Here is a 23,955-nt window from a genome sequence, read left to right on the forward strand (position 1 = left end):
GTAACCTTGTGAAAGCAGCAATTTTAAACCTCAACCCAGTATGCCAGGTGGCTTTCTAAATCCACCCGGGCCCAGGCAGGTATCCAAAGCTGACATTCCCAGGAAGACTGAATGTAGTTGCTGCTGTCGGGGCAGTGCCGCGTGCCCACGGGCCGCATTCCCTAAGGAATGTTTGCTTGGTCCCCTCTCTCCCAGGCTGCAGTGAAAGCTGTGGTGGCCTCCACACGCCTCGGCAGCGCCAGCAGCCACAGCGCCCACGAGGGCCACAAGGCCGGCCCCAGCCCGGCGCCCGGCCACAACAGCCAGCCCGCGGACACAGAAAATCCCTCGCAGGAGGCGACAGCGGCGGCTCCCGGAGAAATGCCTTAGATCGATGGCGCTCGCTCATGTCAGCGGAGATGTCATTTCATACACCAGCTACCTTGTCATCCAGCAAGAGAGATTAGCAAGCTTGGCCTCTCTGGTTCTGCTTTGGGGTGTCACAGGCCCCACCTGATGATCCTACCTTCAGTGCATGTGACTGCTTATGAAAATAGTAAACTGTTCCATTAGGCATGTCATGGAAACAGTGTAATTTGCAGTAATATCGGCAGGTGAAAACATGGGGATTATTAACTACCTACCATAATGTGTATACTTCATCTATCTAGTGTTCCTAGGTGGCATTTGAAACAAAATGCTATTTTGTTTGGTTTTATGGAAGTAGGTGTCTTATCTATGTTGTGAGTTTCTTTGAACTGTTTCCTTCCAGGTTCATAGTCCTTCAGCAGAAAAATGGAAGGAAATACCAAACCAATGCTTTTAAAACTGATGTATGAAATAATGTTTTTTATCTGTAAAATTGAAAAAGTATTTGGGGATTTACATGCAAAAAAAAAGAAAAAAAACCACAAAAAAACATTCCACTACTTCTGAGAAGAAATTGAAATGGTAGTTCCACTGGGCATGAAAATGTACATTGTTCAAACTTGCATTGAGAATGCCTTATTCTGACTTTTCTTGTTTATATACAGTATTTTAATAACAACCAAAATTACTCTGTTATTTCATTCCACAGTAAAGTGTTAGCAAAACAAAACCACACACTAAACAAGGATTAAAATACATGCAAATTTCTGGCATACCATTTTATTTCTTCATTAAAATTCTAATCTGCAGATAGAAGACATTTTATAAACCCTAAGGGAATAATCTACATTTAAATAAGCTGTAAATGCTTGAAGGAAGCTATTTCACAATTACTGATTTTGCTTTGGGGAAACACTCTTATGCAAGGTCTGGGAGCAAGTAGTATAATCTAGTTGGTTCCTGAGTAATTTAACCTCATGAGTGAGCAGTTTCCACTTGTAATTAGTCCACATTTTCCTAACAAAGGATGCGTCCTGTAAAGTGATCCACCAGCACGATGTTGCATCCACCCAGAGCTGTCTTGAGTTAGCAGCTGTGTGCATCAATCAGCTTGCAAAAGTAGGGTCAGGCTCTTCAGCTATCTTGATGTTCTTGTTGAATGTGATTGTTAGGAACTGAAAAACTAATGTGCATCAGTGTGTATGACCACTTACACTTGTTTGTTATCTATTTGACAGCATGTGACTATTGTACTGATATATTACAAAAATCGCAAAAAGAACCTGACATACAAAAATGTCATTTGTGCTTGTTAAACTTTTTAATACTGATAGTTACCTAACATCCTAATACAATCATCATTCCTCTTTAGCTTTAATTGTTTTTATGTTGTTGTTAGGCCTTGCACAACTTGCCTTGAAAAAATATAGCAGCTACTGAAAAAAACAAGACTTTAATAAAGCATTCAATAACTACATTTCCTGATGAAATTAAAGGGTAATACAATGTTATTCGTATGGTAGATTTAATAAATAAAATGTGCCCTAAATTAATATATAAAGGAGGATTAAAGATCCTGTCTTTACTGGGTGAAAATGCATGCTAATGGATCTATTATACTTGAGATTTTTTATCCATTTCTCAGAACTCTCTGAATTTGAACAAAAAGTTTTGCTAACTAGGAAGGGTTGAAATGTAAAGTATACATGCATCCATTCAGTTTTCAAAGGACACACTTTGAGGTCAGCAGAAACATCTGGCAGGGGCATAACAGCTGTATGCAAGCCAACGTGACACTTTTACAGATTTTTCCCTTGGAAACAAGTACAGCAAGATTAATAACTTTGGAGAAGATCATAGATACATCCACCTGTCTCACTTTTTACTGTCTGTCTTACCTCCTTTCAGGTCACTGAAGGAAAGAGGCAGTTCTCAGCTACTTTACTCCACTCTCCTATACTGTAGTGAAGTCATCCAAATTCAGTCAGTAGGGAAATTTGATGGGAGACGCTGGATTTCTGTACTATTTCTCCTTCATTTGGGATAATTGCTTCAAACCTGCAGAAATGGAGTTGGCTGAGCAGTAACTGCACATCTGTGAGAGCTTGAGTATAAATTCCTTCGTCTGAGGCACAGTTTGTTGAGCTGAAAAGTGGTCCCAGCTGATTCCCAGTGGTGGTTTTTGCTAAATTATACCACAGAATATCATAACTATGAGCTGATGATATCTAAGAGCATAGATATCTAAGATATCTAAGAGCTCTCTGTGACAGCATGATCTTCAGAGACAACTCAGTTTTGTGTTAGGCTCTGGGGCTTCAGTTGTTTTTGTTTTTATCATACTCAATATTAAGCAATCAGGATGTCTGTGCTGAGGCTGTGATTACTAGTACATGACTTGGCAAAGCACAGTGCCTAGCTGATATATTTGATGTATGACAGCAGTTGGGTGTATGCATGCACTGGAAGATGCAGGTGTTACCTGCATTGGCTTTGTCTGAAAAATCACATCCTGGTGGCATCTGCTGTAGTGCAGACTGGGATGTGCAACATCAGTGTCTTACTATGGCTGAAAAATGTGAACACACTTGAAAACTACTGGGGAAAGAGCAGATGTTTCCAAATCCATGGTTATAAGCTAATTAGAAAGTTACTTGTGCTCTTTTCTGTTGAAATACTGAGCTTTAATTCTTTAGAATATTTAACATATTAACAAAGTTCTTTAAGTACAAAAGGGGAAACTTTCCAATATTTTTGAAGTATTTCAACTTAGTAAAACTTTTCCTGTAAAAGCAGACTTCAGCACTAGTCAATTGTAGGGTAATATTTTAGAGCTGAAATGATGAAAAGATTGCTGTTAAATGGCTAAGGAAGTCCTGCCTTTGCACCACAGCAGGGGTTTTCCCAGTTTCAGAAAGATTCCCTCCAAAATAGAACAGATTTCCTGTAATTCCAAACACTTTTGCTTGTAATTTTGTGGATGACACAATAGATTGCACTGTGTGAGACTGGTGCTGGTTTGTTGGCTGAAGTTTGTACTCTAAAGTGTGCAAACATGCTGTAAAGAGGCAGACATGCCATAATCAAACTTCTGAATGCAGAATACCATCCAGGCAAAAGTTTTTGATACAGCAGGTGCTTCAGAAGAAGGGTACTATTTGTCCACACAAATGAGCAAGCTGTTGGGCACACAGAGTATGATAAAAACTGCCCAGCAGTCCCTTTGCCTTGGTGAATACAGCAAAATGCTCTGAAATGCTGTGTGGTAGCAAAGCAGGATCAAAGCATCAACCAAAAAGTTATTTGAAGTGGCTCAGACCAGCAGGGTGGCCCAGGCTGCAGGAGGCTGTGGCTCACTGTCACTAGGCCTCCACACTTTCCAAATGAATCACCTTCTCCTACAACTCACACTGCAAGTGGAAGACAGACAGAGCTGGCAGCCATAGGACAAGTGAGGACAACACCGCATTTTCTGCAGCAGGGAAAGGGAAAATGATACTGGGAGCTGTTAGTGTCCAACTCAGCAGAAGGAAAGCAATATCTGACAAGCAGCAAATGCAGCAGGACTCTGGAAAATAAGCCCTTGTCTTTAAATAAATGTCCCTCAGCTCTTGCACATGTGCTGGGTCATCTCTGGGGTTTTGAGAGCAGTATTATAAAGTGTGGAGTGGAGGACTCCCTGCAGATCCTTGCACATTGTCCTGCACATTGCCTGCTTACAGAATGGCAGACACAAGTGTCAGCACAGTGCCTTGACCCGAGGCTTGTGCAGAGGCTTTTCCTCCTGGAGAAGAACTAATTTTTGTGTGGCTGAGCCAACATTGTTGCTGCTGAGGTTATGTGTGCACAACTTATGGAGGCATGGCATTCATGTAACAAAAAATATCAGAGGCTGACCAAGAAAGATGTACAGTTAGACATAGAGACCAGTGCTAGGGATACACACAAATCCTGAAGATAACTAAGGTAATATAAGAGACAGGCAGAACATCCTTAAAGTTACTTTATAAAACAATAACAACTCAAAGAATATCCTTTATTTCCTATCAGAGTTAATCCAGCTGGAACATAAACAGAGTTCATTCTTCTTTTGTATAAAAAATTTTATATTAAATTCCCTGATAAGCCCCTGCACAATACCATGTTTTCTTGACAAAAAAACATCAGCTGCATTGCAGAATAACAAGAAAATAAGGAAGGAAAAGGGGAAAAATATGAGGGAAATATTTGCCTAGTGTAGACACAGAGCTCTAAAGCTAGGGTTGCAGAGTGTTACAAAGATGATGACAGGACAGGAGCAACTCTTTTATGGGGAAAGGCTGAGGGAGCTTGCCCCTCAGGGATGTCTGAGAGGGGATCTCATTAATACATGGGAATACCTGAAAGAAGGGTGCCAAGAGAATGGACCAGGCTCTGCTCCATGGTGCTGAGCAATAGGACAAGAGGAAATAGGCAGAAACTGATGTCCAGGATGTTCCCCCTGAACATGAGAAAGAGCTTCTTTACTCTGTGCAAGTGTCCACACCTGGGGACAGATTGCCCAGAGAGGCAATATCTCCCTCACTAGAGATATTCCAGAACCTGGACACAATCCTATGCAATGTGCTTTAGGTAGCCTGGCTTGAGCAGAGAGTTGGGGCCAGATGACCGTGCCAATGGTCACTTCTAGCCTTACCCATTCTGTGATTTTGTGATTTCATGATCTTAGTTCCAGAAGACATATAAATTCTTACCGGCAAGGCTGCAGATTCTTTACATCTGGGAGGTAAAATTTCTGGCCAGAGTAATACAGAAGATTGCTGAAGGAGCATTGAAGAGCATTCCTTGGAGTGTGAATCCTCTAACTAATAGAAGGATAGAACGATATACATACACATAACTAAAAATTCAATAAATACATACATCCTCTTCTACCCCTCCCAAGTGGAAAAGAGAACATGAATGCAGTTATTATTGTAAGGCATTCAAATATTTTGGGAATAGGCATAGTACAGAAGGAGGAATATAATGGAATACTTGAAGTGGCCCAATTCTGAATTTAGCAGTAGAATTATAGATTGAAATCTGAATATGTACATGAACACATAAATATATAAATTTATCAAATAAAAAGCAGAGACGGCTGAACAATCTGAGAACCAAGTCTGTATTAAAAGTTGCAACAGTCGCAGTTTGAAGCCATCATTTGTCCCTTGCCAGCATTACTCAGCTGGACCTGAAACTATAATGATTATCAGTCTGGTGTACATAGATCTTTGCTGATGAAATTCAGTAATGCAAATCAAGGTGTGGAAGATAACAAATACAACAGTACGGAGTTTTGCCCTGCTCTGGCTCCTTCCAAGACACAGCTGGAAAAAAGATCATTTCAAAGCCTTCCATTGGTGTGCTCAGTACAGGTGTGGAAGAGGAGTGACAACACAAGAACACCATTTTGTGAGGAGTTGGAGCTTCCCCAAACTGCACAGAAACCCTGCCCAGTGATGCTCCATCCACAGCATGTGTGAGAACAGTTGGGCCCTTTATTTGTTTAAAAGGAAGATGTTTACTGGCCAAGGTATATTTAACAGCAAGTGTTTGCCCCTATGAAGTAGCACAGAGTTCTTCCTATAGGAAGATACATAAAGAGCAAAGCTTAAAAGAAAGGGATTTTTTTTTTCTGTTTGAAACTCTGGCTTCAGAGTTTGTGTTAACATGTGTTAACATTAATGGCTAAAGGGCTTATCGTTATTCTTCCTCTTTGTGCTTCATCTCTTTTTTCCTGGCCCAGGGGCACCCAGGAGCAGCTGTCAGCTGCCAGTCAGTGGGTAAAGAGCCATCTGACACCTGGCAGGTTTCAGCTTTTCAGCCCTTCCAAATCTGCTGTTGCCCTTGGTTCCATCAGAGGGTTTCACTCCTGCTCTTCTGCTCCCAGAAGAGTCTGGGTTTCACCAGTCAGTACATATATTTCTCTGTCAGCCATCCCTGGTGTGATTTGTCACTGCCAGTTGGTACCCAGGCAGAGGTATTTCTACTTTCCCTCTCCAGTTCCCAGACTCATGCTGTTTGCTGGCACCTTCAGATTCCTTTCTTAACAGCCTATACCTGGCTGACAGAAATAGCTCACTGGTGTGCAACAAGTGCCAGACAGACACAGAAAATAACTGAGCTTCTTGGGTTATTCTCCCAAAAGAAAATGAAGGCACCTGGGCTGCTGTAGGCACAGGGTGAGTGGCTCAGAGCAAAGAGGCACAAGAACAGCACTGTGCCAGGTTCTGCTCCTCAGCACCAGGAAGCTCCTTTGCCAACAGCACCTTTTTCCTTCTGTGGAAGACATTGTTTAGGTCAATCCAAAGAGATAAGTAAGGTCTGGGAATTCTGAAAAATATCATGTGTTCTGTGACCAGTGACCTTCCTAATACTGTTTACATAATATGAGTTGACACACTTAGAATCCTATTTTATGCCATGTTGCCATTTACAGTGTTAGCACAAGAAGCTGCAAAGTCGGTTTGGAGCACGTGGTCCCATTAGTTGCCTGGAACTGTAAATAATGATCTGCTTTGTAATACAAAATTGTGGAGCCAATCATTGTATCTGCATAAGTACACAGAGGGAAAGTCCCATTAACAACAAAAAAGACTGTAATTATTATCCCTATGTTGGGTGGATCTGGGTTAGCTCTTCTAATTGAAATTATTATTTCAAATTACTTGAAGCAGCTATTCTGGTCATTTGAAAGCTGAGGACAAACCATTGGGTTTGATTTACATGTGATCTGTCCCAGAGACTGTATGTTCTAGGAGCTATTGAGTCATATTTGGTCATACACAGAACTGTGCATAGGGGTCTACACTATCCTATCAGCCCTCAGATCCCAAAGCATGATGATGTTACTTACAAATGTGAAATTTGCATGAACAAGCACAACTACACAAATCCCCAAATAAAACTGCACAATAACCACCCACAACAAACACACCAGAGAAGTCTGCTACAGAACACACCAAAAGGAGCTCCTTTTTAGCTTTGTGACAACAAAGGATAAAGTGAGAAGTGTCTATATATGTACATTCTGAGGTCTCAAGTTTCTTGATTTCTGTTATTTTCCTGATATGCCCACCAGCCATGTTTCTGGAAGTAGTGCAAACACATGTATCCAGTGACAGCCTCCTCTAGATGGAAAAATGTCACCACTGACCCTACCCTTCATTTGTAAGACATTGAAGTTGTATTGTTTGTACTATTAATATGTTCCCCAGTCGTCTCTCCCTCAGCTGGCCATGGGGGCCTGAAGTAGTCTTTTACAGAAAACTGAAGTTTGTCAAGAAAAATTTCATGAAACTAAGCAAATGGACTGTATGTATATTTTGACAAAAATATCTTTGAAATACCTCCTAAACCCTGCTGCAGCAGTGTCCTCCCTGAGAAGTATTTTCCTCAGGAATGACAAGGACCCTACAGAGCATCCAAGGCTGGTTCCATCATCAATGTACTACCTCCAGTGTAGTGACAGGTGCCTTGTTTGCACTGCTCAAATCATTACCACCTTGGTTGCAGGGAGACAATAATTACAAATGAAGATTCTTTTTACTGAAAGGAATTAAAAACAAGGACAGTTACAACTACTAACTGGTGAGAGCTAACCCAAACAGTTTCTTTGTGCTTGTTCACACAAAGAAAGAAGAACACTTCCTTGTTCACACCAAATCCTCATGAGATGTCATGCTAACACTTCTGATTAAACAGCAGAAATTTTACTGAATGTTCCATAAGAGGACATTGTTTTCAAGTCTGGTTGTTCCTTGGGGTTTTTTTTGGCTTTATTTTTTGGGATACATGGAGACAAGTGGCCTATGCTTGTGAGAAATTACCTCTGAAATGGCTGCTCAGGGAGAAGGAAAGATGGAGAGGTGGAGGTGAACCCACATCATAGAACCATAGAACCATCCAGGCTGGGAAAGACCTTTGGAAGAGATCGGTTGGGAAAGATCATGCAGTCCAACTGTTAACCCAGCACTGTCAAGTCCACCATGAACAGGATGTTATTGCAGGGAAGCAGTAGTGGTGGCTGTTCCAGCTTGTCAGGGAGCAGGAGAAGGGAAGACTCATTGAGGCTCTCTGGCCTGGGGGAAGAAGTCTGTTGGTCCCCAGGAGTTATACCACCACACCCTTGCAAGATCAGGGATTCCAAGCAGAGGCTGCCTGGCTGCTCCCCACCCAGAGTAAGGAGCTCATCAGCTTAAACTGATTTTAACCTGAAGAAGTGTGATACATGAAGGGTGCATGGTTTGGAGGCTTGGAAGAAGTGTGATACATGAAGGCTTGGCCTTGGTTTGGAGGCTTCTGGCTGGATGAGGACCATAAGGAGGGAATATTGTGCTTTTGTTAATTCAAGAATACTGTATGCTGGATGGTTAGGGTATGTGCTGATGTTTCCAACACAAACAGAAAAAATGGTGCCTTTGATTAATAACACAAAATATTTTATAAGCCTGTTACAGAAGCTCGTTGATCTCAGAGCAGTGGAGGCTGGACTCCAACTAATAACAATGAAGAATGTTGTAAATATATATAGCAGACTCTCTCAAATTAGCTCCATGTCCTGTGTTCCTGAATCCTTAACTTACTGCTTAATGTGTAAGAAATCCTGTACTATCAACACTCTTTTCTTATACTAGCAAAGATGTAAGCAACTAAATAGCAGTTTATAGTCTGCTTGTTTAACTTTACCCTTTTGCTTCTGATTAGGCCTGTTTGTGTAGTAAATTTTCTTATACTGTGCAAGTGAATTAGAGAGAAATTTGAACCAGAAAAAAATGACGATTTCGTTATTTCCATGTATTGTGTGTGGGACAAGTGTACCTCCTTGTGTGTTTGCATGGGAATGCTGATAAGCCATGAGAAAATGCTTCAGTGCTGGGATGTCTATTTTTAATAAGTGTCTTGCATGACGGATCTGATGCTAAATAAACTAGTAAATCTAGAAAAGTTTACATCTATTATTTGCTGATAGCTAATGCTCAATGTAGAGTAAGGAACAATATTCATCCTTATAAAGAGGAGTCATCATGGGTACTAATTGGTTATATTGCAAAGCCAGATTGAATTCCAGCTTGGCACAGCATTTCCCCTGCTCCTCTTTCCTCAAAAGTTAGCAGCTGAATAACAAACAAAATCTGTTATTAATGGTGGAGTACAAAACTAGGGGCTGTCCAGGCTTCCTCTGTGTCCCAGGGGTGGGTTATGTGATATAGATGCTTGTGTCCCTTTTTGTTAATTACTTCCAGCAATTAAGAAATTACCACCTCCTTGTGCATTTTAGTTCTGCTTCTCTTTTAACTGGGAAGTATTTTACAAAGTCCCAAGTCTTTTTGTTGCAGTTAACAGTTTTTCTATCACAATGATTTGTTTTCTGCAGCCATTTCACAATGATTTGTTTACTGTAACCAAATCCAATGTGCTCCTTCATTCAGCATCCTTTTCTCTCAGCAGCACAAACAAATCCTTTACCCCAGAAGTCTTACACTCCTCTTCTTACTGGAATATGAATTTTCTGCTTTTAGTTGACTACTCTTTGTCTTGAGCTATGTCGTCAAAAGCTGCACATGGTACTTGAATGGAGAACATTGCAAGACTGACATGTTGAAAGGACTTGGTTTTTTTTAAATTTCTCTGCTCTGTTCCCACATCTATCACCCTCAGTGGTGTCCTGTCTTGCCTGGTACTGGAGCATCTTGTTATTCTTGTCACCTACAACTCCTACGCCTGCAAACTGCATGAATGCAAAGTTCCTTCATATCCTTTTGTGGGAGATGATTTTACAAAATCTCTCCATCCTGGAGCAATGTAAGAAATATATTATTATAAGCTCCACAAGACATTTTGCATGGCAACAGTGCTCCAGGAAAAAAAATAGTTTAATTTGGCACTTCCATGGATGTTGCTGAATCTTATCCCAAGCTAATGCAAGGCATATATTCTTACTGCACTTTCATGAAATCATCTTGGTCACACCTCTGTAACAGAATGGAAAAGGGCAGTGGAAAGACCAAAGGAAAGAAGAGGGCAAGTATCAAGCTGGCTTCGAGCTCCCCCTGGAGCTCAAGGGTTGTTTGCTTTTGCCTGACCTCTTAAAAATAGCACATCAAACAGCTGAGTTGGAGCTCGTGATACAGCACAACATTACACTGGCTTTATAGTGAACTTGAGGCAAATAAGGAAATGGGAAATAAGAATTAACAAGTCAGAGGAACTTTTAATGAGTTAAGATAGCTGGGGAGTTAAACATAATGATCCTGCCTCATAACTATCAAATTTCTGCATTTCTGTTGATGTCTAGTGAAGTCTTCTTTAAAAAGCACTGGGCTTTTGTAGTTATGATGTCCTTCTCAGCAGTTCAGGCACTTGTTTCCTTCAACATTTTACATATCCCCAAAATTATGTTTCAAATATCCCATGATGCAGGTAGTTTTGAGAAGTGATTCAATATTTTTACATCCATAATGAATTCTACATACTTTCATTTGATATTAAAAAAAAAAAAGTGCATGGAGGGTCTCTTCCCTCTTCCTCACTTCTTTGGTATTAGTGGTGGTCATCAAGATTTCCTCAATTTCATTTCCACTGAAGCTCTATTCCCATGGGGTGGGCTGGGAGGCACACAGCAGAACACAAAGATGTTTTGCCCATGTTGAGCATATACAAAATTTTATTTTCTTTTAGCTGATTGAAACAGAGAGACCATGAAATTCTGCAGATATGGCTGCGCACATACAGGCTGCATCGTTAATCCTGTATGCAGAAGAGAGGGTGGTTTCTGGAGACATGGCTTATGCTCCAGCAAAAAGGCCTGCTGTGGTTTCTTTCCTTCCCCCTTCAAATTGCGAGGAGCTTGAAATCCTGTTAGGCATATAACAAGGAGGGGTTGTATGGCACCCAAATAACATGAGTTGACCAAATTCGTGTTTGCTGCGGCTCAAATGCATCCACTTGAGCGTTGTTGCCCTGCCTCCCCAGTGCACCCTGGAGCTGGAATTAGTGACACCAATGCCTCAGCAGCAATGCTCCCTGACTGGAACCCAAATTGCAGGCTGAGACAGTCACAGAATCTTGGCATAATAATTTTCTCTCCAGGGTTATAAACTGCCACAGAGAGGGGTCTCTGCTGGCAGGCAGGTCAGCAAGGCCCAGGTACAGAGCTCAGGAAGTGATTTCTACCCCCGTGCATCCCAGGGCAGAGCCAAACTGGTCCAGTGAGGGCCTGAGCAAGGTCAGTTTCCAGTTACACTTCAGGCAATAACTGATCTTCTAAGATCAGTTGATCTTTGATACAGGTAACCTAAGGATTATTAGCTTGTCCCAGTGTCTTGGCACACTGAAAGAAATGTTTTAAAGAAAGTAACTCCAGAGAAGGCAGTTCTGGGTAATGTGTTGGTATTTGAGGCTCCTTAGTCCAGATGTGGCATTTCTTATCATGTGGGTCAGCTATGCAATATGCACAGGTATCTCCTGCCACATGCTGCTACCATCTGTGTCTGCTTTCTCCCTGCTAGTGGCACAATTCCAAAGAAGGTTAACTCCATGATAAGCAGCCCCTATATGAACTGTAAAACTGAGTCACCAGCACAGCCCATGCAGACTGGAAAAGGCAGAATGTGTTAGAATGGTGGTTTAGGACTTCAGGATATATTCTTTTCTAGAGAACATTTAACATTTCGTGTAGGTTTAAAATCTCTCTCAGCTTTCTATTATCTTTCACCAGGAAATGGGTTTGAATATCAATCTTTTACCAATTCTAATAATTAATGTCCTTAAGGATTATCCTAAGATCCCAAGTGGCCTCTATACCTACCCCTACCACACTTTACAGAAAGTGACATGATACATGCCCTACAAGAGTGTGCTGTTTTTCAGAGGTGACAGTTCCTTCTGTCAGCAACAGAGGAAAGCAACAACTCTTTCCACCCAAGTCAAATGTTACAGAACCCTACTGCCTTTATGCCAGCTTGGCAAGAGAAACAAGGGAAGGCACAGGGAAGATACAGGGATTTTCTTCATTTCTGTAGGTGCTAATTAAATACATGACCATATACATGTTGCAGCTTGTTTTATACATCTAATATACATCTATATGCCTTCTGCCAGGTGCTATATGCTCATTTATTTATTTATGGTTATTAGATCACTTCTTAAACATACAAAAAGATAAATAATCCACAACAATCACGGGCCATCAAACACTCCTGCATATACATTTTTAGAACTGAAGCCTTGCGAAAATCCTGCTTGTACAGCTTTCAAGACATTTCAGTTAGGCATTTTCCTCAGTCTAAATCAAGTTTCTAAGTGAAGGCAGGCCTTATGGGTTTTAGATTTAAGGAGACAAACTGGTATCATTAGAGATCACCATGCAGCTGAAGATGAACCACATCATCAGACATAACTCCCCAAAAATGCTACATATGGCTGCACAAGTATTTAAGAAACTACATCACGAGCCTGTTGGAATCCATTATTTATTCTGCATTTGCACTCAAAATACAAATACAATTGCTTAAATGCTGAACACAGTAAGTTAAACCCACTGTTAAAACAGACTTTCACAGGCACAACTTGAGTGGTTTCTCTAGAATTAGGGATTTTTTTACAACAGTGAACCTCCTAGGTTAAACAACCAGGCCACATTGTCATGTTCTGGCTACTTACGATTACTGGAGGAATTACATATGCTGTGTTTTATAAGTTCATCATGTTTCACATTTATAAATTCATCAAATTTGAGATCAGGGCCTGTGCACAGAATATCTCTCTGAAGTACTGGTGCACTTCCCAGCCAGATTTGGTAGAGTACTTTGCCTCTAAATGTAGGCTAACCCCAGCCCTGCGTCTTCTGCACATCACAGGCAAGGTTTAATGCTGGAGGTTTTACATGAGGAACAGAACCCAAACATGAAAATTGTCTTATCTTCAGACATGTTTCCCACACACATACAAAGCACCTAGTTAAAGTGCCAAAGCATAAAGTGCCACATTGCCCAAATCTCTAAAAAGTAAGTTTTTAAAAAAAATTATTAGCCATATAAAAATAATTTTGATATGTCTATATACATACTATTTGTCTAGCAAAGCCAGATTTCTACTACTCCTGGGCAATTTGTTCAGAAGCCACTTCTGGACAACTATATTCCTAAATGATAGAAATCCATACTAACCACTTACTTTGTCTCCCATTTCTTCTGCATAAGCAAAACATAGGTTCCTGCACTTTGTCCTTGCCACTGCTTTCCTGTTTTAACCCTCTTCGCTCCACCTAGATTGTCCAGTAAATCAGCAGGAGAATACAAGAGTAGGAGAAGAGGCTCTGATATTGTGGCTTTCTTGGTTCTGATGTATTCTGGTTAAAGAACAGTTCTTCTTCCCTCTCCATCTATAGCTATATAAAAATAATATAAATTTCAGGTTCAAATACATTTGAAATCGAACATCTTTTTTCTAGTTCTGTATTAATCAGTAGCTGAAGTTTTTATTAGAAGTATCAATATACAAAAATACACTAGCAATTTTCTTATTTTAGCTCAAGTTCTTTCTTCAGCCACTCTGTGCTTCACCAACTTGTCTCTACTGAAAGCAGAAAAAGCCATTTCACTGGATACTAAATATGGATAGATACTGTATATGTGTCAGAGCCACTAAAATGGGTGTTTGGAACAATTACTTTTCTGTGCCTGGTGTTGTACAAACATCCTCCTGTAAGTGTCTTGTGCTCCTTGTGACCCACTTCTCCAGCACTGAAGTGCCTCTATGCAGATTTAAACTGGGCAATATTTTTCTCAATGTACATCTGTATCACAACCCCTCCCTTAGTCACTCCCAGCAGCTCTAAAAAGAGAAGACATGAATATGCAGATTCACTGCACATGTAATCTTTGTAACTGGGAAGAAAAAATAGGATACACTTCAAACAGTTTCCTCTACCATAATGTCATCATTCATGGAGCAGCACTGCCAGAGATTTCATAATTGCCTCTGTACCAGTACTAGAAAGGAGAGGATTCTGGCAGCAATTCCTTGGTGTCCTTGGCAGTGGAAGATCACCTTGTGAGCTTGCAGTACTTTGGCAGACACAAGGAAGGTAGAAAAAAAATGGGAAGACTAATTGAGGGGTTTAAAGGGAAATGCAGAATACACAAAACCTAAAAAGGAGTTAACGTTTTTTGCCCATAAAGACCCAAAGGCTGTTTCATGCATTGTTTTTAACAGTCTTAAATAGTACTAAATACCTTAAAACATGAAGCAGGTTGAAGAAGCCCCCACTATTTTTGGTATTATGTTTTTGCTACCTCTCTGATTGAGCAATGAGAAAGGAAAGTCCTCACTGTTCAGAGTTCAGTTACAGTGGCCAGTGTCAAAAAAGCCAATATTACTGGGGACTTTCATCTGAATTTTTGGTTTTTTTGAGAGTCCATAACCCCTCCCTGGATTATATATATACAACTCCACAATATCAGGGATCCAAGATACCTTCCCAAACTCCTACACAGCTAAACTTGCAACTGTGAGCACTGGCAAAACATGGGGATAACTAAAATGTCTGAGCAAATGACCAACATCAAAGGCTTAACATCAGATTTTAAAGAGAATTCATGTTCCTAGCAGGGAGGGAGTTATTTTTTAAATGCTGCTGCTATGTATCTGTCAGAATCACAGATTCAGATTGCTGAATATCCTTGAAATCTGCATCTTAAAAAAAGACCCTGTATCCTTCAGCAGTTCTCAGCAATTTTGCAGCTTGAGCTTTGGCCTTCAGTTGCTCATGCTTTAAGATGTTAATTTATTGCAAAGAACAATCTAGGGGAAGTAACACAGAGCACTCCACAGCACCAGAACACTGGCAAGCCTGTGCTGTTGTGGCTACAGCAACACCTATCCCTGAAGCAAGTGAGCGGCTCTTTCTGCTGCTTTTGTAATTCCAGGGTTTGCAGTTAAAGAAACATACACAGAAAGAAACCCCCCCAAAAACCCAACCAAATGAAATCCCTACACACACTATTACATGCAACTTTAAATAAAAAACTCCTTAGAAGTAGAGGGTGTCACTGAAGATCCATTGGAGGTTTGCTATTTTGACAATTGTGTGATTAAAAGTCCAACAAAAAACCTATGGAAAGATACTTGATGACCTAAATGAGCTTTGGATCAGCTGTAAGGGCATTTCCTTATGTACTGAAACTGTTATATAAAACAGCAAATAAATTACAGTTACAACATCAAAGAAATGCCAAAAATGAACACTTATTTTTGCTCTCAAGTACAAATAGCTTTTTTATGAATAGTATAATTTAACAACTTAGCTATATAATATCCATATGATAAATCAAAGCAAATTTTAAAAACAAATTACAGATGGAGCTGAACAAACTTTAAAAAATAAATTAAAATTTAGGTAAATATAAATATATATATATATTACAAAATTACATCTTCAATGAGATGCTGCCTGTACAGCAACCTGCACCATCAAAATCCTGAGCACCTGGCTTCCAAAACTGCTGGAGAGAGCTGAGCTCACACTGCATTTTTCAAGCCCACACACACATCTTGCGCTTTCTACTGAGTAAGCTGGCAGTTTAGAGATTCAGGCTATTCTCACAAAGATGCACAGTGCTGAGCAGCAAAAAGCATCTTGCACTGTGCACTGGGAATGTATGCCAATGATCACATCAGGAAGCACTTGCTAAAGTTATTTGGAACAAAGGTTCAGGTGTCATTCAGGAAGAGTGTTACCTCAATTTAGTAGGTAACCTATGCTAAGCTAAACAACATAATCCGATTGCAAGGAATGAGCTGACTTTTAAATCACTGTTTGTCTACGCTTTGAGTGCCTTTTTGAGGTCAGAGTAGAAATTGGCCAGGGTGCTAGACATGGCAGTGTCTACTGCAGACTGTGGCAGCATCCCTCGCAGTTCAGTCTGGATATAGCCTGTCAAAAGACTGTGGCCAGGAGAGTCCTTGAGAGGGACACAAAACCAACCGCAAGGGTGATTGAATCCACGGACAAAGTTTGGTGTCACGTCTCCATAGTCCAGGCTTATACCTATCAAGGAAAATAAAACAAACCAAAAAAAGGGAAATTAATTTGAAAGAGGTTAAAAAAAAAATAATGCACAGTAAATTTGTCATATATAAGCTTCTGGTTGGGGAATTTAGTAGTAGTGACAGCCACACTATGAGTTTCCAGGTATTTTCATGCATGGAATTTGCTGTTCATTCAAACTCTACGACAGGAAAGCATGATAAGCAAAAAATCAAATGTTAAAAGAGGACATTCCTCCCATTTACAAGAAGCTAGTTGTTACTCATCCCACTTTGCTCTAAGACCTGAGTTGAAGGACTCAACTTGTCTCTAACACTCCTGCCCCACAGCTGACATAAGTGAAGCCTGGCAGAAAGGAATGTTCATGAGTAATCCAGTAACTTGTACACTTCTTTATATACGTAAAATTAAAGTTAAAACACCTTTAAATTTGTTAAAACATCTTGAATTTACTTGTTGAAGACCATCTTAGACCATTTTTGGAATGTTTACTACTACTAAATCTGAGTCAAATCTTAAGCCAAGCAACTGTTGTAAAATAAGAATTTAGCAGAGGCAGGTGGTGGCTTACCACATGTTAGAAGCCCATCTTCATAGCTTGTAGTGTAAGAGAAATCAACAAACTCCCTTGGTGCTATGATGTTCCAGAGCTGGCCAGCAGTTGTATAGCGCATCACACAGCAGTTCTTGTTGAGTGACAGAATTATAAGGGGAAAAAAAATATATAACTTAGGATAATGAATACAGGGAAAGGTAATGCTTGCAGGGAGCTAACGTTTTTCACAAAGTTCACAGCGTCTGTCAAGTGCACTGCAAATTCAATGAGGTCTGAATGGCTGTGCCATTCTCAACCTAAGATCTGGAAGTTTTAAGGACTTGTGGTCTACAACTGAGAGTTGTGGAAGCAGAGAGTATCTGGCACCATAAAGATTTAAAGATCTAAAGCTAGAGAACTTTGGCATGCCTGATAACTGAAAGCCACGTGGCTCTTCTGTCACCAAAGAGCACTTGGGAAGTCAAAAAGGACCATGAACAAACTTCAAGAGGAATCTCTTTGTACTAAGATACTGTATCTAATACTTTTAATCCACAAGGGAAAAATAAAATGGAATGTGAACAATTCTTCAAAATAGGCTTTCTTATTATATTATAAAGTAGAGTCTGTATAAATTTTATATAGACAAAATACCTTGTCATACAAATCTTCTTTCAGAGACAGAGCAAATGACAATCCTTGTTCAAGCCAGGTGTCCAGATGAGGGTTTTGAATTCATTCTGAATGTCTGCATTAACCAAAGGAAGGCTACTAGCTGTTCTGTAATCAGCTTCAAACCTACCTTTTTTTATCAAGTCCTGACCCTCAGTATGAACTATTTTGTGTCTCAGCACAAAGCCATGCTACACAAGTCAGCCTTCAGGAAGAGGGGGAGGTTGCAGCTTCCATACGTCTGGACTAATACTATTGTCTGCTGTGGAACGGAAGAAAGCAAGCTGTATGAAATGGCTTTGGCATACACAGTATCACACTGTAGCCCTCTGTATGTGAATTTTATCAGAGGCTACCAGACCTCCCAGGTCCAAGAGAATTGTGACTGACTCCTTTATTTTTAGCATTAATGGAACGATGCACTTCATGCTTCAGAATAGGACTGTGCTGCCAGAGGGCCTGATCTATGGTCACACAGAGCATGTATGCACAATGCTGCTCATGCATGCAAACAAGAAGGCTGAGAAAGGTTCTGATCTTTCAGGTTAGAATTGCTCTGCTCTACATGAATGTTAAATTAATGTATTCATCAATACACATCTCCTTCAAGAATCCAAACAAGTCTTCACCTCTTCAAATGTTTCCAGGATGTCCATTGAAGTCATTAGGCTGTCCCAGTCTAGCCTGTAAGGTCCAGGGCGAATATGATCCACTATTCTGTTAGTAACATCTTCCACCACTCCTTGAGCTTTGTAGCTAGAAAAATGTGTTTACATTTAGTAAGAAATTCTTTATGTTACATTAATTTTCAACAGTACACTTCCATTAACACCTTGGTACCAGAAAGCATGGTCTGTGCACAATTACATCAGAGAAACAGTACAGGAAAACACCTATGGGTGCATCTGTTCTTCTCTGCAAGAAATTTGTTTCTGAAAATACTACCTTTTCTTATACAGTTAGTAATTTATAAATGGCAAATTCCTTCCTTGGATAAAAATTATCCTGTTTATTTCTCTAACAACTGTAACAATTTATCATTTTACTCCTCTTGCTTGGCTAGCAATGGAGTTCACCATAGGTAAGTAAACCTAAGGTAAAAAGGAGATCACAAATATAACAGGAAAAACATTTTTCATAAAGCAGAAGTAACAGGATGTTGGAGATTGAAATGCTATGGTTTATGGCTTGAACAGTTTTATGAAGGACTTTTGCCTATTATAGCAAAACTGTGTAACAAAAGCTGCACAGAAGCACCCTCAATGGGCCTCCTGACTGAGGCCCTGGACTGCAAATTGATTTGAGATAAGATAAAGTGACTCAGGTCTGGGCTGGGGTATAAAAATACTTTCACAGGATTAAACCCAGCACCTTAGGGGTGGAGGCCACAGCCCCAGACTTATCTGCTGTCAGGCTGGAAGAGACCCTCACACCAAAAGAGGACAAAGAAGAGGTTTTGGGTCTATGGTGAAAAAGCCTCTGCTCAGAGGCAGTGAAAGCCCAACACCAGCTCAGCTGTGGGACCTCTTCACCCCGGCAAAGCCACATCTAAGGGACATCCACATGAGGGACAGCAGAGGGGCTATCATGGCCCAATAAAGGGCCCTCCCAAAGGGGTCCCCAGATTCCGCACCAAAGCTGCATGTGATGCAAAATGACAGATCCAGAGTCATGCAAGGGACAGTGTCAAACTTGCCCCCCTCAGGGGAGGCCACCTGGGCATTCCCACCTGTCCAAACCTGTATTAATCCATGGGATTCTATACTTTTGGATGGGGGACCCTCACCACCAAGAAGAGGGGAGCAATGAGACATCACTGGGACCCACAGAGGGGTAACATGTTTCTACTTAAGCTGTCATGCTCCCTGTCCCCCCAAACACACTCCCCTTTTTCTACTTTTTTTTTTTTTTTTTCTTCCTTTTTCTTTGCCTCTTTTACTACTAAATAAAATGTATCAATTTTTCAGTATCAACACCTAGCCTTGTTTGGTTTTAATCAAGTCTTGGGAATATTCGAATGGTTTTGGGTTCATTCTGCTTTATTCACAGAGAGTTCCCATTACTCCTCTGTGATTAGAGCAGATCATAACACAGGAGTAGAACCAAGCTAATGAGAACCAAACTAATGAGTCCAAGGACTGACTGAGTTGTCACCCAGTGACCCTTCAGGACTACTGAACCCAGGCTTGATTCTGAGCTTTACAGGACATAATTTCTGGACAAATGCTGTTGCCACTTCAGCTAATGGGAGTCCTGTGCTGTGTTCCACAGACTTCACTGTTGTTCTAGACACCATGCAATGCTAAAGCATCAAACTGAAAAACTACAAAGGAATCATACAGCCACAATAGGTAACCCATTTAGCTTCCCGCCTGTAGGATCGGTGTAGCTGAGGGCTATAGAATTCACAGCCTTAATCTCTAAATTCTACAGAACACATCTGTGGAACATTAAAAATGTATCTCTTGTGCTGGAAAACTTACAGATATCCACTGAATTCCTCTGATGGCTTACGCCACACGGTTGCATCTTTCTGAAAGAAAATATAAGACACAGTATAAATTGTCACTTGGATACAATTGCAAGAAGTCCACAAAATGTTTCAATTTCCTTGAAGAAAAGCAGACAACTTTATAATTTTCCATGGTTCACCTGGGCACCACTGCACAATTTTCTTCAGATCTTTCAGATATCTTTTACTTGTAATTTTCTATTATTTCAAAAAAAATCACAAAATTGGCTTTTTCAGAGTGAAACGCTAGAAGTCTGTGCAGAAATAGGGTTTGGTAGGCCAAGTCAGTTTACATAGAATAATGGAACAACATTAGCAGGGAAAGCCTTCCAATTGCAAGGCCACTGGAAAGCCAACAGCCAGATGTTGCTCAGACAGGAAGACCACACTACTCCTGCTTGCACTCCTGTAACACAAGTTACAGAAGCATGCATGAGGTGCAGGTGCAGACAAGAAAGTTCAATTACCTTTCTCTCCTAGATGCCTGACTAGAAGATTCTTGCAAGCAGTAGTCTACTTATTTTAAAGTTACCCAGAGAAAATAGAGAAACCAGTATCTTCTGATTTTTACATAACTATGACATGGAACCTCTGCACAAAGTGTCCAAATTTTGGTGTTGAAAAGAGTACCATATGGCACCACTTTCTTTGGAATCATGAGTATATAAGCACAAAAGACCAAATGCCCTAAAGAACAGTACTGCTAAGTACTACATCCAGAATCATTTAAGGTATTTTGGGGCACAACACATCTCCTTGTGGTAGGTAAAGCTTTAGTTTCTTTTACATGGCACAACATCAAAATGGAAGAAGGGAGGGAGGAAAGAAAGGAAAGAGGAAGGAAAGGCTGGAGAAAGGGGTAAAATCTGAGGATTTGGAACACAAGGATGCAGGTAACTTTTTAAAGGAATTCAGTAGTACTTAATTTAACAACACATTTAGTAGAGTAGAGATGGTATAGGTGTACTGCAAGAGTGAAAGGCTTGGATGCTCCATTCCTCCCTCTCCAGACAGCAAATTTATTAATTCTGCAAATAATAAGTTACATTTGGATCAGTTGCCTCTGTCTTATCAGTGTCTGCTCATGATGAAGAAAAAATAAAAGCACTACTCAAATCACTGTAATAAAAAGACAAAGACAGAAATTTACCACACTAGCCCTACCATATTGCTACACTTCTACTTTCTGTGGAGGACAGAACCAAAAAGTATTCACCCAGCCTAGGACTGGTGCACAAGTAAAGGCTATTTAGCTTGCTGAAGCACAACTCAAAAAACCCAGGCAGCTCAAAAGAAGAGGATGGCAAACTGCTTGGAGAGAGCAGGAATTGTATTCCCTTTCAGGGAAGGAAACTTAGGATAAAGTGCAGTCTCTAAAGAACAACAGAAAAGTGAAACAGTAGGACAGGAATTCCTTCTTAAGAAGGAAGGAATTTTCTCTTTTCTAAGAGGGAGACAGCTGAAGAATGATCAACTATTGAAAGCTGAAGCATGATCAACTATCTATTGACAAGAGATTCCAGATGCCTGCGTTTGCTTTGCTGGAAGTACACGTCAGCCTCTTGCAACACTATTAATGCTAACTACTTCACATTTTCTTGCAAGTCAAGCCTATAATCCTACACAGGTTCTTCCGTGAGATACGCCCCTGCAAATGGGTAGAAGAAATGACAGAGTATGCCTGAGAACAGGAAAAACACATCCTGCCATCTAAAGATATTCTAGAGGGATGGTTTCACAGCTTCTGTCAGTTTCAAGTCCTGCAGGGCGCGGCCAAGTGCTTCTCAGCCTTGTGGCACGCACAGCAGCGGGCTCTTTCCGCCGCACCGGTGACCCACAGCTTCCTGTGGAGCAGAACCGGGAAGCGGCCAGAGCACTCACGGTTTTCTTCGCCACCCGCCACTCGCTGTCTCCGATGCTGTGGTACCGAACCAGCGTGTTCCGCAGCTTCGAGGCCAGGGGCGCGGGATTGGACAGGGGATCCATCTGCTTCCCTCCTGCGCGAAGATGCCTAATCACACAGACACAGAGCAAAACAAGGCACGGAGTCAGGGATGCCAGCAGCAGCGCGGATCTTCCAAACCCGAACGGAGGATGCGGGAAACACCGCCGCGCGCACACTCGCGCATCTCCCAGCTTGGTTCAGGTGGCAGAGAGCGGCTGCCAGGAGCGCAGGCCGAGGGTGAGGGGCGCAGGCCGAGGGTCAGGGGCGCAGGCCGAGGGCCAGCAGCCGCCACCTCAGCACCAGCCCCGTCCCGGGATCCGGCGGGAACGCGGGACAGGCGCGCTCCCCTCACGGCCGCGCCGCCGCGCCGCCGCCCCGGTTCCGCGCTCACCCGCGGCCCGCCCGACAGCGCGCGATACCGACAGCCAATCAGAACGCGACCGCCCCGCCGGCGCAGCCAATGGTGGCGCGGTCCGCCGGGCGCGGGGGTGGGGGAGACCGCCTCTTCGCGTCACGCGACCTCCCGATGTGTGGCGACCATGACGTCATGAGGCAGGGGCGGAGCCTCGGGCTGGATTGGGAATGGCGGGGGTGGTGTGAGGGAGGGTGGGGGAGTGGGATTGCGCCCGGCCCCGGCAGCTGCGGGGACAGCGCCAGGGCTGCTCTGCTCACGCGTGTCTGGCAGTGCTGCTTTGTACCGATCGCAGAGAGTCACAGAATAGGCTGATTTGAAAGGGACGCATCAGGATCATTGCGTCCCAACTCCTTTCCTGCACAGGGCACTTCAAGAGTCACAGAGTGCCCAAGAGCATTGTCCGAACGCTTCTTGCACTCGGTCAGGCTGGTGCTGTGACCACTGCCCTGGGGAATCTGTTCTAGTGCCCAAACACCCTCTGGCGCAAGAACCTTTACCTGATACCGAGACTAAACCTGCCCTGACACAACTTCAAGACATTCCCCTCTTGTCACTGTGCACCCCAGAGAAGAGATCAGGGTCTGCCCCTCCTCTTCCCCTTCCATTGAGGAAGTTTCAGACCCCAGTGAGGTCTCCCCTCAGTCTCCTCCAGGCTAAACAGACCAAGGGCCCTCAGCCACTCCTCACAAGGCTTCTCCTCAAGGCCCTTCACCAGCTCTGTGTCCCTTCTTTGGACACTCTAGTAACTTTAGATCATTTTTACATTGTGGTCTCCCAAACTGCCCCCAGCACTGGAGGTGAGGCCACCCCAGCCCAGAGCAGAGTGGGACAATCCCCTTCCTTGCCCAGCTGGTGATGCTGGGCCTGATGCCCCCAGGACAGGGATGTCCCTCCTGGCTGCCAGAGCACTGTTGCCTCATTTTCAGCTTGCCATGGACCAGGATCTCCAGGTCCCTCTCTGTGGTGCTGCTCTCCAGCCTCTCATTCCCCAGTCTTTCCATACATCCAGGGTTGCCCCATCCCAGGTGCAGAGTCCAGCACATTTCCTTGTTGAACTGCACATGGTGATTGCCCAGCCCTTTGATTCATCGAGGTCTCTGCAGGACCTCCCTGCCTTTGAGGGAGTCAACAGCTCTTCCCTGTCTTGTATCATCTGCAGATTTGCTGAGTCTCCCTTCCAGTCCTGCCTGCAGGTTGTTTATGAAGATGTCAAAGAGCACAGGGCCAAGGATGGAGCCCTGCATTGGATTGCATTGGATCAGGATTGTGCCTGACTGGTGAGCCAGTTGTTCACTCATTATATGGCATGTTTATCCAGGTGTTCAAAAGATTGATTACTTGTAACTATAATGGCCTTGTTAAGGTTTAGGACTCAGTGGGCTTCATTGTCATGACTTAGGGGGAGGTTCAATGCTCAAACCTAGGAAGAGATTGATAATATCTAGAAGAAGAA

The 23,955-nt window shown here is 42.1% G+C and overlaps 2 protein-coding genes across 3 annotated transcripts in view; one reads left to right on the forward strand and one right to left on the reverse strand.

Annotated features, from left to right (window-relative positions):
* CAMK4 (calcium/calmodulin dependent protein kinase IV) overlaps positions 1 to 1,909 on the forward strand; it is a 140,110-nt gene extending 138,201 nt beyond the window's left edge. Inside the window, exon 11 of the mRNA XM_036403680.2 lies at positions 196 to 1,909. Within this exon, the coding sequence (XP_036259573.1) occupies positions 196 to 369 (174 nt within the window). The 3' untranslated portion in view covers positions 370 to 1,909. The remainder of the gene's footprint in view (positions 1 to 195) is intronic.
* Positions 1,910 to 12,831: 10,922 nt separating this feature from the next.
* On the reverse strand, positions 12,832 to 22,423 carry STARD4 (StAR related lipid transfer domain containing 4). Of its 2 annotated transcripts, XM_036403681.2 has the most exons (5): positions 22,024 to 22,423; positions 20,114 to 20,163; positions 18,260 to 18,386; positions 16,995 to 17,109; positions 12,832 to 16,423 (listed from the first exon to the last, which is right to left on the reverse strand). In XM_036403681.2, the coding sequence occupies exons 1-5, from the start codon at positions 22,126 to 22,128 to the stop codon at positions 16,197 to 16,199; spliced, it is 624 nt and encodes a 207-aa protein (XP_036259574.1). In that variant the 5' UTR covers positions 22,129 to 22,423; the 3' UTR covers positions 12,832 to 16,196. The 2 variants fall into 2 exon arrangements, with proteins under 2 accessions (XP_036259574.1, XP_036259575.1); XM_036403682.2 differs by lacking the exons at positions 20,114 to 20,163; positions 22,024 to 22,423 and adding an exon at positions 17,761 to 17,892 and having other exon boundaries at positions 18,260 to 18,348.
* Positions 22,424 to 23,955: the final 1,532 nt, after the last annotated feature.

The sequence above is a fragment of the Molothrus ater genome (genome assembly GCF_012460135.2).
Source record: "Molothrus ater isolate BHLD 08-10-18 breed brown headed cowbird chromosome Z unlocalized genomic scaffold, BPBGC_Mater_1.1 matZ_random_MA35, whole genome shotgun sequence".
NCBI classification, from domain to species: Eukaryota; Metazoa; Chordata; class Aves; order Passeriformes; family Icteridae; genus Molothrus; species Molothrus ater.

Excerpts from the sequence above, each read along its gene's own strand:
- STARD4 (XM_036403681.2), bottom strand. The coding sequence starts at position 22,128 with ATGGATCCCCTGTCCAATCCCGCGCCCCTGGCCTCGAAGCTGCGGAAC. Across the intron at positions 20,164-22,023 it reads GGCGGGTGGCGAAGAAAACC|AAAGATGCAACCGTGTGGCG; the intron begins GTGAGTGCTCTG and ends ATTTTCTTTCAG. Across the intron at positions 16,424-16,994 it reads AGATGGGCTTCTAACATGTG|GTATAAGCCTGGACTATGGA; the intron begins GTAAGCCACCAC and ends TTTCCTTGATAG.